The sequence below is a fragment of the Carassius carassius genome, chromosome 30 (genome assembly GCF_963082965.1).
Source record: "Carassius carassius chromosome 30, fCarCar2.1, whole genome shotgun sequence".
Taxonomy (NCBI): Eukaryota; Metazoa; Chordata; class Actinopteri; order Cypriniformes; family Cyprinidae; genus Carassius; species Carassius carassius.
Window position 1 is genome coordinate 20,198,680 of NC_081784.1, and position 15,927 is coordinate 20,214,606.

The 15,927-nt window shown below is 43.2% G+C and overlaps 1 protein-coding gene across 2 annotated transcripts in view; it reads left to right on the forward strand.

Moving 5' to 3' along the window:
- Nucleotides 1-15,356, forward strand: part of LOC132110855 (leucine zipper putative tumor suppressor 2 homolog) — a 77,270-nt gene extending 61,914 nt beyond the window's left edge. For both annotated transcript variants that reach the window (XM_059517877.1, XM_059517876.1), the window contains 4 exons: nt 11,772-12,305; nt 13,034-13,600; nt 13,703-13,972; nt 14,050-15,356. In XM_059517877.1, coding sequence (XP_059373860.1) covers nt 11,799-12,305; nt 13,034-13,600; nt 13,703-13,972; nt 14,050-14,829 — 2,124 coding nt within the window. In that variant the 5' untranslated portion in view covers nt 11,772-11,798 and the 3' untranslated portion in view covers nt 14,830-15,356. The remainder of the gene's footprint in view (nt 1-11,771; nt 12,306-13,033; nt 13,601-13,702; nt 13,973-14,049) is intronic.
- The last annotated feature ends 571 nt before the right edge of the window (nt 15,357-15,927 follow it).

Below are 15,927 nucleotides of genomic sequence, written 5' to 3' on the forward strand. Positions count from 1 at the left end.
AGCGGATATATTGCATTCTGCAGAGTAGGGAGACTGGCGTTTGTCATGGTTTGGACAGGAAGGGAGAAAACATGACAGAATAACTCGGATAATGCATTTTGCCTGAAATAAAAAAATTACTTTTCAATACCGATCAGATACAATACTGAATTTGGCAGAACTCAATAAAAAAAAAAAAAAGTCATTTATCACGTTTTGGTACCAAACTCTTAATATTTTTAACTGAATTAGATAAAATTTCAAACAAAGTAGCGTATTTGAAAGATTGGCAGTATAAGCACATTTTTTTAAGGGGTCATATGGAGTGGTCGACCGATATATATCGCCAAGGCCGATAAATCGGATGATATTTGGTATTTTTCAAATATCAGCATCGGCTGATAAGTTTTTCTGCTTGTCCGATGCGTTCGAGGCGGGACTGTAACAAGGAGTCGGAGGCGTTCGGATCCATATGCAGCATTTATTAAACAGAATGGTAATACAGGCAGAGATCAGGAATGGCGTCAGGGGTGTCAGGGATAACCAGAATCGTAACCAGAAAAAAGCAGAGATCGGGACAGGCAGCAGAGAATCAGAGTCGGAATACACAGTCCAAAGGTCAAAACACAGGAATAACAAACACAGGGAAAAACGCTCAGAAATGTCAGACTGGCTAAACAAGACTTCGCAGTGAGTGAGAGTGAGTGTGCTGCTTATATGTGTGTGTGTAAATGAGGTGCAGGTGTGGCAAGGAAATTGGCTGATGAATGAGGTGCAGGTGTGGCAGGGTGATTGTGATGCAGTGACTCATGGGTAATGTAGTTCGGGTGTGGTGCAACAGTATGAGAAGTGCTAGTGTCCAAGTGACATCTGGTGGTTGATGGGTGGAATGGTCCTGAGTGGAGTGCCCTCTACTGAAGCTCATGGGCACTCCATCTAATGATCGTGACATAGCCCCCCCCCCCCCCAAAGGAGCGGCTTCCAGACGCTCAAAACTATCTAGGAGGGCGGTGGAGCGGAGGCAGAACAGGGGGAGGGATGGAGGGCCAGGTCCATGAGCAGGCGGAACTGGAGCCCTTCCTGGGCCTAACTCAGGAAAACAGGAGACCCTCATGGGCCTGACATAGGAAACAGGGGCCCGCCATGGGCTTAAGTCGGGAACAGGAGCCCGCCATGGGTCTAACTCGGGAACCAGGGTCCACCAAGGTAGAGCAGGTGGCGTGGGAGCCCACCAGAGTGGAGCAGGTGGAGCTGGAGTCCACCAGGGAGGAGTAGAGGACCAGCACAGCTGAGAAGATGGGACAGAAGCCCACCAGGGCGGAGCAGAGGACCACCACAGCTGAGAAGACGGGACAGAAGCCCACCAGGGTGGTGCAGAGGACCACCACAGACGGGACAGAAGCCCACCAGGGCGGAGCAGAGGACCACCACAGCCGAGCAGACGGGACAGAAACCCAACAGGGCAGAGCAGAGGACCACCACAGTGGAGTCGATGGCACAGGAGAGCAAGTCTGCTCAGGTGGGACTGAAACAGAGAACATTAACAGGTTAATAGCTGCCTCCGTGGCCGTGATGAGATGGTAGCTGGCCTCCTTGGCCATTACAGGGCAGGCGGTGAGTTCATGGAGGACCTCCGTGGCCATGACAGGACAGACAGAGAGTTGGTGGATGGTCTCCGTAGCCCTGACCGGAATGAATGAGAGCTCATTGACGGCCTCCCTGGCCGTGACAGGATAGGACGAGAGCTCTGAGATGTGACGAGGCTCTGGGAGTTCGGCTGAGATGTGACGAGGCTCTGGTAGATCTGTGGTGATTTGATTGGGTTCATGAAGATCAACTGTGACTTGACTTAGTTCATGAAGTTCATCTGTGACTTGACTTGGTTCCTGAGGATCAACTGTGACTTGACTTAGTTCACGGAGGTTAATGGTGACTTGACTTTGCTCATGAAGATCGTTGGTGACTTGACTTTGCTCATGAAGATCGTTGGTGACTTGACTTTGCTCATGAAGATCGTTGGTGACTTGACTTTGCTCATGAAGATCGTTGGTGACTTGACTTTGCTCATGAGGATCGTTGGTGACTTGACTTTGCTCATGAGGATCGTTGGTGACTTGACTTGGTTCCTGAGGATCAACTGTGACTTGACTTGGTTCCTGAGGATCAACTGTGACTTGACTTAGTTCACGGAGGTTAATGGTGACTTGACTTTGCTCATGAAGATCGTTGGTGACTTGACTTTGCTCATGAAGATCGTTGGTGACTTGACTTTGCTCATGAAGATCACCGGTGACTTGACTTTGCTCATGAAGATCACCGGTGACTTGACTTTGCTCATGAAGATCACCGGTGACTTGACTTTGCTCATGAAGATCACCAGTGACTTGACTTTGCTCATGAAGATCACCAGTGACTTGACTTTGCTCATGAAGATCACCAGTGACTTGACTTTGCTCATGAAGATCACCAGTGACTTGACTTTGCTCATGAAGATCACCAGTGACTTGACTTTGCTCATGAAGATCACCAGTGACTTGACTTTGCTCATGAAGATCACCAGTGACTTGACTTTGCTCATGAAGATCACCAGTGACTTGACTTTGCTCATGAAGATCACCAGTGACTTGACTTTGCTCATGAAGATCACCAGTGACTTGACTTTGCTCATGAAGATCACCAGTGACTTGACTTTGCTCATGAAGATCACCAGTGACTTGACTTTGCTCATGAAGACCACCAGTGACTTGACTCTGTCCTTGAAGACCACCAGTGACTTGACTCTGTCCTTGAAGACCACCAGTGACTTGACTCTGTCCTTGAAGACCACCAGTGACTTGACTCTGTCCTTGAAGACCACCAGTGACTTGACTCTGTCCTTGAAGACCACCAGTGACTTGACTCTGTCCTTGAAGACCACCAGTGACTTGACTCTGTCCTTGAAGACCACCAGTGACTTGACTCTGTCCTTGACGATCACCAGTGACTTGACTCTGTCCTTGACGATCACCAGTGACTTGACTTGACTCTGAAAGGTCAACGGTGACTTGCCTTGGTTCTGGAAAGTCCATGGTAACTAGTCCTGACTCTGGAAGGTCAACAGTGACTAGCCCTGAATCTAGAAGGTCAATGGTGACTAACCCTGACTCCGGAAGGTCAACGGTGACTAGCCCTGACTCTGGAGGGTCCACGAGCACCTGACTAGACTCTGGAGGGTCAACCGGAACCTGACTCAACTCTGAAAATTCAACGGTCACCGGAACTGACTCTGGAAGGTTGACGGTGACTAACCCTGACTCTGGAAGGTCGACGGTGACTAACCCTGACTCTGGAGGGTCCATGAGCACCTGACTCGACTCTGGAGGGTCCATGAGTACCTGACTCGACTTTGGAAGGTCAACAGGAACTAGCCCTAACTCTGGAAGGTCAACGGTAACTAACCCTGACTCTGGATGGTCAGCGAAGACTTGACCTGACTCTGGATGGTCAACGGTGACCTGATCAACGGTGACCTGACTAGACTCTGGGAAATCAACAGGGACCTGATCAATGGTGACCTGACTAGATTCTGGGAAATCAAAAGGGACCTGATCAATGGTGACCTGACTAGATTCTGGGAAATCAACAGGGACCTGACTTGACTCATAAAGTTTAACTGTTGTTTCACTTGACTCTTGGGTGTTAATGGTGACCTGACCTTGTTCTGGACGGTCAGTGGAGACTTGACCTGACTCTGGAAAGTCGACGGGGACCTGACTTGACTCTGGAAATTCAACTGAGGCTGCCATCTTGTGCAGCGGCGCTGGGCTGGCGGCCATCTTGTGCAGCAGCGCTGGGCTGGCGGCCATCTTGTGCAGTGGTTTTGGGGCTTTAAAGTCCTCTGCCTATCCCACAGTGAAAGGAGAACCACATAACAAGAGTGCAAAGTCCATTATGTCCCTTAAGCTGCAATTAAACTCCCCTCTAGGTAACCATGATTTTACTGGTTCATTGAGTCCAAAACGAAATAAATCCTTAAACAAGACTTCATCGTCTAGAGGAACTCGATAAACCAATTCACAGAACTGTTGAACATAGTCCTCAATAGATCGATCTCCTTGCTTTAGATCTAACAGCAGGTCAACTGGATCTGTGGTTAGGCTGGATTGGTGATATGCTGACATTGAAACAGGAACCGATACCTCAGTGACAAGGGGATACTGGGCTGCTGGATCCTGGTACGGCGAAGTCTTCTGTAACAAGGAGTCGGAGGCGTTCGGATCCATATGCAGCATTTATTAAACAGAATGGTAATACAGGCAGAGATCAGGAATGGCGTCAGGGGTGTCAGGGATAACCAGAATCGTAACCAGAAACAAGCAGAGATCGGGACAGGCAGCAGAGAATCAGAGTCGGAATACACAGTCCAAAGGTCAAAACACAGGAATAACAAACACAGGGAAAAATGCTCAGAAATGTCAGACTGGCTAAACAAGACTTTGCAGTGAGTGAGAGTGAGTGTGCTGCTTATATGTGTGTGTGTAAATGAGGTGCAGGTGTGGCAAGGAAATTGGCTGATGAATGAGGTGCAGGTGTGGCAGGGTGATTCTGATGCAGTGACTCATGGGTAATGTAGTTCGGGTGTGGTGCAACAGTATGAGAGGTGCTAGTGTCCAAGTGACATCTGGTGGTTGATGGGTGGAATGGTCCTGAGTGGAGTGCCCTCTACTGAAGCTCATGGGCACTCCATCTAATGATCGTGACAGGGACCTTTATCTTGACAGTGCTGAGAAAGGCAGCCCCTGAGCGCACATAGCTCACATTCTCCCTCCCTTGTTCACTGTCGTCGTTAACAGTACGGATAGAAGAATGTCTAATAATCAGATAGAATGGTCAAACAAAGGAATTAATGAATACAAAAAGTATTATAATGATTGCTTTTATATTATTAGTAATATAAAGGCAAACATTATAATACTTTCTTGTTTGCCGTCAGTATTAAGCAAATTTGCATTTATATCAGTAAAAACAAATTTCACAAACCTTGCAAACTAGGTTGAATCAAGCAGTGAGATCTTGTGAAGTGTGCATTTTTATCCAGCATGATCATGTGTTCAATGAGAGACTGTGTTTGCACCTTGCCTGGACTATTGCTCTTGTTATTGGATTTCCCCTCGTGCCTAGCATTCTGGATATTGTTCGCCGATCGTTGACCCACCCTTGCCCTAGGAATACTATATCTTGCCTATTATGTACCTGTTTGCCAATGTTTGACCCATGCCTCTTATGAGCCAGTCTCTGTTGAATAAAAAGCTTGCAAATGCTGTTTTTTTTTCTTAGGGCTTCAACAACTGAGAGCAAGGCAGTCTCAGTTGAATGTCCACTTCTGAAGCCAGATTGGTTGCTGTCAAGGAGGTTTTTCTGTGTGATTTAATTAATTGTGATTTAATTTAATGGATTAATTGCTTTTGTTTGTATTGCTCCATTTAATAAATCATGTTGGATAAAATGAGAAAATTAATTAATAAAGAATATAATATAAATATAATATTCATGAAATTTTTTGAGTAGATGTCCAAAATGAGGAAAAAATTAGGACTGTGTCTTCAGCAGCTTATTGAAAGAAGTGATGGTCTCAGCAGTGGAGGTTAGCTGCTCATTTCACCTGAGAGAAGCAGAGAGGGTGAAGGTCCTGGAGAATGACTTTGTGCCTCGTTGTGAAGGAACAACAAGGCATCTCTTATTAAGTTGCTAGCAGGAGAGAGTGTACACTTGTAGGTGTGAATTAAGGAAGGGATGTGCACTTTCATTAATTAAATTGTAGAAAATATTAAAAATAAGGGTTAAATACGTCCACAACTTTGACTGGTAGTCATTACCGGAGAATGATAATTCATTAAGGCCATAAGACCATTAGCTATTCACCCAATCCCATACTGAAGTCTGCTACTTTGACTTCATCAGAATTCAAACCTCAGCTAAAATGGCATGTGGGGGCTGCATGTGGATGAGTGAACAGAACAAGAATGTCTTATGAGAAGTCTGAGTCAGACTGGCACTGGCTTTCTCTTTGCCTGTCTGTCCCAGTGGCAGAAAGGTCATTGGAATGGCAGTGCAGTCCAGGCGGTCTGTTCTGTCCTGGTGACTCAAGACTGTGTTCCTCCTGTACGTGGCTCTTTGAAGTTCTTAAGTGCACTGAGGGTGTGTGTAATTGATTGGACTGGCAGGCTCTTTGCAAATTATTCCAAATGGTGAAACTGCTCTTAGCACATTGCAGCAGGCTAATAGCGATGGGAAGTTTAGATCATTTTACCAACTCAGACCTTTGAGTCTCATTCAGCAAAATGAATTCATTTCGTTCATTTTATCAAATATAATTAAAATCTTACGTGTTATTTCCCTAACATGTCTACTAGTACTTGTGCAAATGTTGATCACACTACAAACAATACAAAACTATAATGCTATAATAAACAGAAAAGATTAATTCATTGTTTACCTGGGGATAACCAGAATCGTAACCAGAAACAAGCAGAGATCGGGACAGGCAGCAGAGAATCAGAGTCGGAATACACAGTCCAAAGGTCAAAACACAGGAATAACAAACACAGGGAAAAATGCTCAGAAATGTCAGACTGGCTAAACAAGACTTTGCAGTGAGTGAGAGTGAGTGTGCTGCTTATATGTGTGTGTGTAAATGAGGTGCAGGTGTGGCAAGGAAATTGGCTGATGAATGAGGTGCAGGTGTGGCAGGGTGATTCTGATGCAGTGACTCATGGGTAATGTAGTTCGGGTGTGGTGCAACAGTATGAGAGGTGCTAGTGTCCAAGTGACATCTGGTGGTTGATGGGTGGAATGGTCCTGAGTGGAGTGCCCTCTACTGAAGCTCATGGGCACTCCATCTAATGATCGTGACAGGGACCTTTATCTTGACAGTGCTGAGAAGGTGACTTGACAGTGCTCCCTTGTTCACTGTCGTCGTTAACAGTACGGATAGAAGAATGTCTAATAATCAGATAGAATGGTCAGACAAAGGAATTAATGAATACAAAAAGTATTATAATGATTGCTTTTATATTATTAGTAATATAAAGGCAAACATTATAATACTTTCTTGTTTGCCGTCAGTATTAAGCAAATTTGCATTTATATCAGTAAAAACAAATTTCACAAACCTTGCAAACTAGGTTGAATCAAGCAGTGAGATCTTGTGAAGTGTGCATTTTTATCCAGCATGATCATGTGTTCAATGAGAGACTGTGTTTGCACCTTGCCTGGACTATTGCTCTTGTTATTGGATTTCCCCTCGTGCCTAGCATTCTGGATATTGTTCGCCGATCGTTGACCCACCCTTGCCCTAGGAATACTATATCTTGCCTATTATGTACCTGTTTGCCAATGTTTGACCCATGCCTCTTATGACCCAGTCTCTGTTGAATAAAAAGCTTGCAAATGCTGTTTTTTTTTCTTAGGGCTTCAACAACTGAGAGCAAGGCAGTCTCAGTTGAATGTCCACTTCTGAAGCCAGATTGGTTGCTGTCAAGGAGGTTTTTCTGTGTGATTTAATTAATTGTGATTTAATTTAATGGATTAATTGCTTTTGTTTGTATTGCTCCATTTAATAAATCATGTTGGATAAAATTAGAAAATTAATTAATAAAGAATATAATATAAATATAATATTCATGAAATTTTTTGAGTAGATGTCCAAAATGAGGAAAAAATTAGGACTGTGTCTTCAGCAGCTTATTGAAAGAAGTGATGGTCTCAGCAGTGGAGGTTAGCTGCTCATTTCACCTGAGAGAAGCAGAGAGGGTGAAGGTCCTGGAGAATGACTTTGTGCCTCGTTGTGAAGGAACAACAAGGCATCTCTTATTAAGTTGCTAGCAGGAGAGAGTGTACACTTGTAGGTGTGAATTAAGGAAGGGATGTGCACTTTCATTAATTAAATTGTAGAAAATATTAAAAATAAGGGTTAAATACGTCCACAATTTTGACTGGTAGTCATTACCGGAGAATGATAATTCATTAAGGCCATAAGACCATTAGCTATTCACCCAATCCCATACTGAAGTCTGCTACTTTGACTTCATCAGAATTCAAACCTCAGCTAAAATGGCATGTGGGGGCTGCATGTGGATGAGTGAACAGAACAAGAATGTCTTATGAGAAGTCTGAGTCAGACTGGCACTGGCTTTCTCTTTGCCTGTCTGTCCCAGTGGCAGAAAGGTCATTGGAATGGCAGTGCAGTCCAGGCGGTCTGTTCTGTCCTGGTGACTCAAGACTGTGTTCCTCCTGTACGTGGCTCTTTGAAGTTCTTAAGTGCACTGAGGGTGTGTGTAATTGATTGGACTGGCAGGCTCTTTGCAAATTATTCCAAATGGTGAAACTGCTCTTAGCACATTGCAGCAGGCTAATAGTGATGGGAAGTTTAGATCATTTTACCAACTCAGACCTTTGAGTCTCATTCAGCAAAATGAATTCATTTCGTTCATTTTATCAAATATAATTAAAATCTTACGTGTTATTTCCCTAACATGTCTACTAGTACTTGTGCAAATGTTGATCACACTACAAACAATACAAAACTATAATGCTATAATAAACAGAAAAGATTAATTCATTGTTTACCTGGGTCTTCAGTCTGTGATTAGCTCACCTCTCACAAGTCTTCGGGTTTGTGTCATTCTTTCATCACGTGACAGCCCCATAAGCTTTAACCTATGCAGTCTGAGCCGGAAAGAGAATTGATTAGTTCATCTCATGAGATGAACTAATTAATTCTCTTTCTGACTCAAGACTGCATTGGTAAGGCTTATGGGTCTGTAAAGTGATGAATGAATGACTCGAAAAACCTGAAGACTCATGAGATGAATTAATCAATTCTCTTTCTGGCTCAGACTGCACTGACTGAAACAGGTGAACTACTAGACTTATTCCAGTACAGAACCTATAGAATTTTGCGCATGCACAACTGAACGAATCACTCCCTGAGATGACTTGTTCTTCCCGAGTCACATTAAAGTTTCATTCAAAATGAACAAATCGTTCACTACAGGCTAAATATATATCCCTCAATGCCCCTCAGAGAATTAAACTCTAACACTGATTTGGAAACACATAACTAACTGCTGCTAATGCTTGCTTATCTGTTTTAATTGAACTGTTACATTGCTCATTCATTTTATGCTGTGCTAACTAAGACCTTTACAGTTACAGCATACAATAGTTAAATAGCAAGCAAGAAGTGTCATTGATGATGACAAGTATGTTAGTGCCCTCTAGTCACAAAATGTAAAGGTTAGTGTTAAATCCCCGCAAAGGGGCACCATCAACATTGTGCCCCGTAAGTATTTTTGTTTTTATTATTGATAGTCGCTAACAGGTGCTATTAGGGTGAGGAACATTCATTAAAGAGACAGACTGTAAGTTTAACAGCACCTATTTAAAAAGTTCAATTTTTTCTGTAAAATCAAATCTTAAAGTTCACTAAAGTTTTTATTTCTTAAAGAAAAAATTAGTAGAAATGCATTTATTGTGAAACATTGCTATATATACATACAGTATATGAGATTACATACTGATAGAATTTTTTTTTGGTTGTTTTTTTTTTTTTTTTTTGGAAAGTGTACAGTATAGATTGTCTCGGAGAAAGCAGACATGGACCACATGCTACAAAAGTTGAATTTTAATCTTATTTGGTTTGCAGATTGCTGCAATAACTCAAGGCAATTAACATCAGTAACTTGTAATAAGACCATGATCTTATTCTGTGAAAATATTGTATAAAGTTACATGAATAAATTGCACCACTTTGGTCATGTGGCGATGTCTAAAGATATGAGCTACAACAACTGGCTGATCAATTCATAGATATAGAACAACAATACCCGGACTATGTTATAATCATTTTTAGAAATTTTAATAAAGCAAATCTTTCCAGTGAACTGCCAAAATAAAGATAGCATGTTACACATTATACCAGAGACAGTAATATACTGGACCACTGTTACACCACAATAAAGGATGCATATCACTCTGTCCCACAGGCAGCTTTTGGGCTCTCTGATCACTGTTTGGATTACCTTGTATCGACCTACAGGCAGAAACTAAAATCAGCTAAACCTGTAGCAAGGACTGTAAAAAGATGGACTACTCTAAGCCTGCTTTGACTGCACTGATTTGAGTGTTTTTAAAGCTGCAGCCACCGATCTGGATGAGCTCAAAGAGACTATAACATCATACATTAGTTTCTGTGAGGATATGTGCATTCCTACCAGGACTCATTTAACTTACAACTACGACAAACTGTGGTTCACTGTAAAACTCAGACAGCTCCGTCAGTCCAAAGAAGATGCCTGCATGAGTGGGGACAGAGTGAAGTGATTGTGACATGTGGCCTAGTATGGTGACCCATACATAATATTTTATCCCATCCAAAGTGCACACACACAGTAGTGAACACACACACCGTGAACATACACCCTCAACTGGCTGACTATTTGAATGAGTTGTATTGCAGGTTTGAAAAACCCTGTCTCACACCCCATACCCATTCTTACCTTCTCTCTTTGGATCTATTAACGCCCAAATGGCGTTACACCAGCCTGTCTGAAATCCTGTGCTAACCAGCTGATCTTCAACAGATCACTGGAGCTATGCAAAGTCCTTTCCTGCTTCAAACGCTCCACCATCATCCCCATCCCAAAGACACCCAAAATCACAGGACTTAATGACTACAGACCTGTGGCTTTAACATCTGTGGTCATGAAGTCATTTAAAACACTGGTGCTGGCCCACCTGAAGGACATCACTGGAGCCTTGCTAGACACCCTGCAGTTTGCTTACCATGCAGACAGGTCTGTAGATTATGCAGTCAACATGGGACTGCACTACATCCTGCAACATCTTGACAGACCATTTTTCAGTGGATCACCAGCTTCCTGACAGACAGGCCAGCAGCTAGTGAGGCTGGGTAAATTCTCATCCAGCATGAACAGCACTGTGGCAACAGTGGAGTCATTCGAGTTCCTGGGCACCATCATCTCTCAGGACCTGAAGTGGGAGTTCCAAATAGACTCCAGTCACTGAATTCATTCTTTCCACTTAACTGTCTGGTTCAGCGCAGGTACCAAATCAGACCTTGCAGTGGATAGTCCAGATAGATAGCGGACTGCTGAGTGAATCACTGGTACAACCACTCTCCAAGATCTCCACTCTTCCAGAATGAGTAAAAGAGCTGGCAAAATCATTCTGGACTCCTCACACCCAGGCCACTTCCTCTTTGAACTGCTGCCATCTGGTCGGCACTACAGAGCACTGAGCACCAGAGCAGCCAGGCATAAGAACAGTTAACCTCATGCAATCCATATCATGAACAGTTAACTTAGAAATAAACATGTAATATACAATACTATTTATACCTTTATTTATTTAAAACACCATACTTCACATTTCCTTGCATTTGGACATAACATACGTACATGTACACACAAATGCCATCTATTGTCTATTTGTATATTGTGTATTTTTTTTAAAATGTTTGTTGTATGTTATGATTATTTCCTATTTACTTATTATATTTTTATTATCTGTCTTGTCACTGTAATATGTTTGTGCTGTGGAAGCTTCTGTCATCAAAACAAATTCCTCATTTGTGTAAACTAGTAAACATACCTGGCAATAAAGCTCGTTCTGATTCTTTTTTTTTTTAGTCAAAAACCTAAAATTATATGATCAATTTTACAGGTTACATGACAATCAGCCAATTTAGACTGTAAACTTTATTCCTTGTCTTCTTGTTTTTCTCTCTACAGAGTGTGTGACCTGGGCGTGCGTTCACCATGGCTCTAGTTCAGGCACTGCCTGTGCCCACTGATCACCCGAAGCCCTGTGCTGACATCCAGCAGTGCCGCTCAGTATCTCACTCCCCCATCGTAGCTGCGGCAGGCACCATGGGCTCTGTAAGCAGCCTTATCTCTGGACGTACCTATCAGGAGCGTCACTGCCAAGCTGCCAGTAACTTTGCCGGCAAGTATCGCAAACCCACACCAGCTACAAGCTGTTTCCGACAACAAGAGTGCACGCTGCACAGCTCCAGCTCACAGGAGCAGCTTCTCACCAGGCAGCCTCCTCTACCTGCTAAGAACAAGTCCTCTGCCCCCATCTCTACTGGCAATGGCAACTATGGCTATTTGAATGATGAGCCAGTGGGTGACTGGAACGATAATCATGTGACCACGTACAGCCCATCAAGTGATACCGAAGCGTCTCCTGATAACAGGGGCATGAATGGTAACATTGGTGGCCCTCCTCCCAAACTCGTCCCAGTGTCAGGGAAGCTGGAAAAGGTAAGTCTAGGGGTGCTTAGGAGGTAAACATAAAAGAAAAAAAACTTTACAGCTTAAAGTCATACAAGCTACACTGTTTTGTTGTTTTGTTATTTTAAACCAGATAATTTCTTTAAGTAGCTAATTTAAAATTCTGCCCATTGTTATATTGTCATATGATATCATTTGTTTGTTTTACTGTAAAGAATGGTAGTTTTTGCTGATGCTCATTACACACAGTGACACAGTACATCAAATTGGCTATTAATTTCTGTTGATCAAAGAGAGCCTTTAATCACTGCAGTATGTCAGTATGCCATCTCTTACTGTACAAATTTAATCAATGACACCTCAGTTACACTCTCAACAACAAAAAAGGTCCCTTTTGTTGTCTTTAGGCATTAGCCATTTATTGTATAGATACACTACCATTCAAAAGTTTGGGGTCAGCAAGAGTTTTTATTGAAAGAATTAATTATTCAGCAAAGATACATTAAGGACAGTGAAGACATTTATAGTGTTACAAAATATATCTTTTAAATTCTTTTAACTTTATATTCAACAATAATGCTTAAATGAAAATCATGGTTTCTACAAAGTTATTGATAATGACATTGATAATAATAAGAAATGTTTCTTCAGAATCAGATTGACCTATTAGAATGATTTCTGAAGGATCATGTGACACTATGAAAATGTGAATTTGGTTTTACGTAGTAGTTACACTAACCATTTACTTTTGATCACAGAGTATGGAGAAGATACTGATCCGTCCCACTGCCTTTAAGCCTGTTGTGTCCAAGAATCGCAACCCTGTTCAGTACCTGTCTCCACGGTCAGGGGGCAGTCTGACTGAAAGCCAGGGCAGCCTCAACCTCTTACTTCGTGGTACTGGGTTGGGTTGTCAGGAGAAGCGTAACTCTTACAGTGGAGGGCGCAACGCACGGAGTAGCCAATGCTGCACTATGTCAGATTCAGGCCGCAACTCACTCTCCAGCCTACCAACCTACAGCAGCACAGGATACAGCCTGGCACAGAGCGAGGTTCCTACCGGGCACATGGAAACCACACGCTCTAGCGGTGGCCACGGACACTCTAACTCCGACAGTGGTCGGTCATCATCCAGTAAGAGCACAGGGTCTTTAAGTGGTCGTGGGCAGCCCCTCTCAGACAGTGGATCATGTGGCCGCTCTCCGGCTCCAGGAGAAGGGTATGAGGGCGTCATTCGAGAACTTGAGGAGAAGCTGAGGGAAAGAGATCTGGAGCTGCAGCAACTAAGGGACAACCTGGATGAGAACGAGGCAGCCATCTGTCAGGTGACAATCGCCAGGTTTTCTACCAGTTATTAGTGCCATTTGACAGGGAATTGTTAGATACAGGGGATACAACGTTAATAAAATCATGTATTTTCCATGCAGGTGTATGAGGAGAAACAGAAGAGGTGTGAGCAAGAGTTGGAAGACCTTCGGCAGAGCTGCGCATCGAAAATGAAGCAGGTGCAGCTGAAGGCACAACGGGCACAACAGGTCCTGCAGTTGCAGGTGTTCCAGCTGCAGCAAGAGAAGAAGAAATTGCAGGAGGACTTCTCCCAACTGCTGCAGGAACGGGAGGCATTGGAGAAGAAATGTGCCTCTTTTGAGAAGGAGCAGACACAGCTAGGTCCTCGTCTAGAAGAGACAAAGTGGGAGGTGAGACCTCGTACCAATTTAGATCTAGTAGTGAGTAATAATTACATTCAATGAACTTGAATGCTCCTGTGTTGCAGGTCTGTCAGAAGTCTGGTGAGATCTCTCTGCTGAAGCAGCAGCTGAAGGATGTACAGGCTGATCTTGGTCAGAAGGCCAGCGAGATTGTTGCTTTGAAGGCACAGTTGAGAGAGGCTCGTTCTGAGCTTCAAGCTAGCCAGGCTCGCTCGCAGGAAGCCCACGCCACAGCCCGCACCCGTACACTCGAACTTGAGGTTTGCGAGAATGAGCTGCAGCGTCGTAAAAGTGAAGCGGAGCTCTTGCGAGAGAAGATGGGCCATTTGGAGGAAGAGTCCATCCGTCTTAAATCGGCCCTGGCAGTGCCCCCATTCCAAACTCTACCTTCTAAGGGCCAATGCATGAGTTTGCCCTTGCCCCAAACCCATGGGGGAATCACTCACAGGATCAGTCCTGCTTTCCGGGACAACAGCAGTGAAGAGCAGTTTCTAGCATATGAAAGTGATGAAGCGAAGGTCCAGCGTCAGAGTGTGGATATGCTTTATGGTCTCCGTCAGGAGGTGGACCGAATGCGTGCTGAGCTGATGTATGAGAGGAGGCGGAGTGAGGACCAACTGGAAGCCTTTGAGGATGAACGCAGGGTATGGCAGGAGGAAAAAAACAAGGTGATTCGTTACCAGAAGCAGCTGCAGCAGAACTACATCCAGATGTACCGCAGAAACCGAGACCTAGAACGTGTGATGAGGGAACTTAGTCTTGAGCTGGAGAACAGAGATATGGAGGAGTTTGACATGCATAGCAATGAGATCCATTTTGAGGAGATCACTGCCACTGAAATCTAACCCACATCTCACTCTGCCATCCCAAAATGAATTTCCACTGTGCTTGTGTGAGGAGCACTGGCCTGCATTGCAGTGTTATTTGGCATGCTTCTCCACACTATTTCAGAAAGACTTATGTTCATGGCAAGTTATTGTGATGTCTACAGAGGCCAGTGAAACACAACATTTGTATTTAGACATCTTCATCACTTCCTGCCTCGGACACCTGTGAGGAAACCTGTGAGATGAATGTACAATGACTGTGAACAGCAGTTAATTGATGCCACTGGTGAAGGGAAGGTGTCCTCAAAGGTGGTGATCCTGGCAAACCCCTATAGTACAACTAGGGCTAAAATGTAGCTTAATTCTGGAAAAAAAATGCAAAAAATATCACATTTAATCCCCCCCACCCCCACCCCGATCTGAAACATGAATTCTTAAAAGGGGTCATATGATGTTTTTTTAAAGATCATTATTTTGTGTATTTGGTCTAACAGAGTATGTTGACATGCTTTAATATAAAAAAACAAACAAATTATTTTTCAAATACTGTACATTATTGTAGGTCCTCTGTGCCCCAAAAGAGAAAGGATCATTTTAAATTTTACTCATCTGCTAACTAAATTCATTTGGAATTTTTTTTTTGCAAATATAGTGAAATGGTTATGAGAGTGGGAAGAAATACAGCATGTAGGTTAAGGGTTTCGTGATGTTTCTCATATTCCATTTAGTACAGAGCACTCTATTTGTCTCGCCCATTGTACCAGCATTAACACTGATGGGAAGAGACTTGGAGGCCCTCCATTGAACATCTCATGTTAAGTCACAGAAACTGCAGTTTTGTTGCATTCATTCTTGGTGTTCTAGTTGTGCTGGTGTTAAGTCCTCAACAACATTGCGTCATATCTTCTCAGCTATTTAAGGCACTATGCAGCAAGAACTGTCACCTCTCATCTCACAGCCCCGCTGCTTATGCTACATTTGATACTAATCACTGATGTAGAAGTGTTATTTTTATAATTAGATGATATATTAGTAGTTATAACTAGCAAATATATATATATATATATATATATATATATATATATATATATATATATATATATTCTTTTCTTTGTG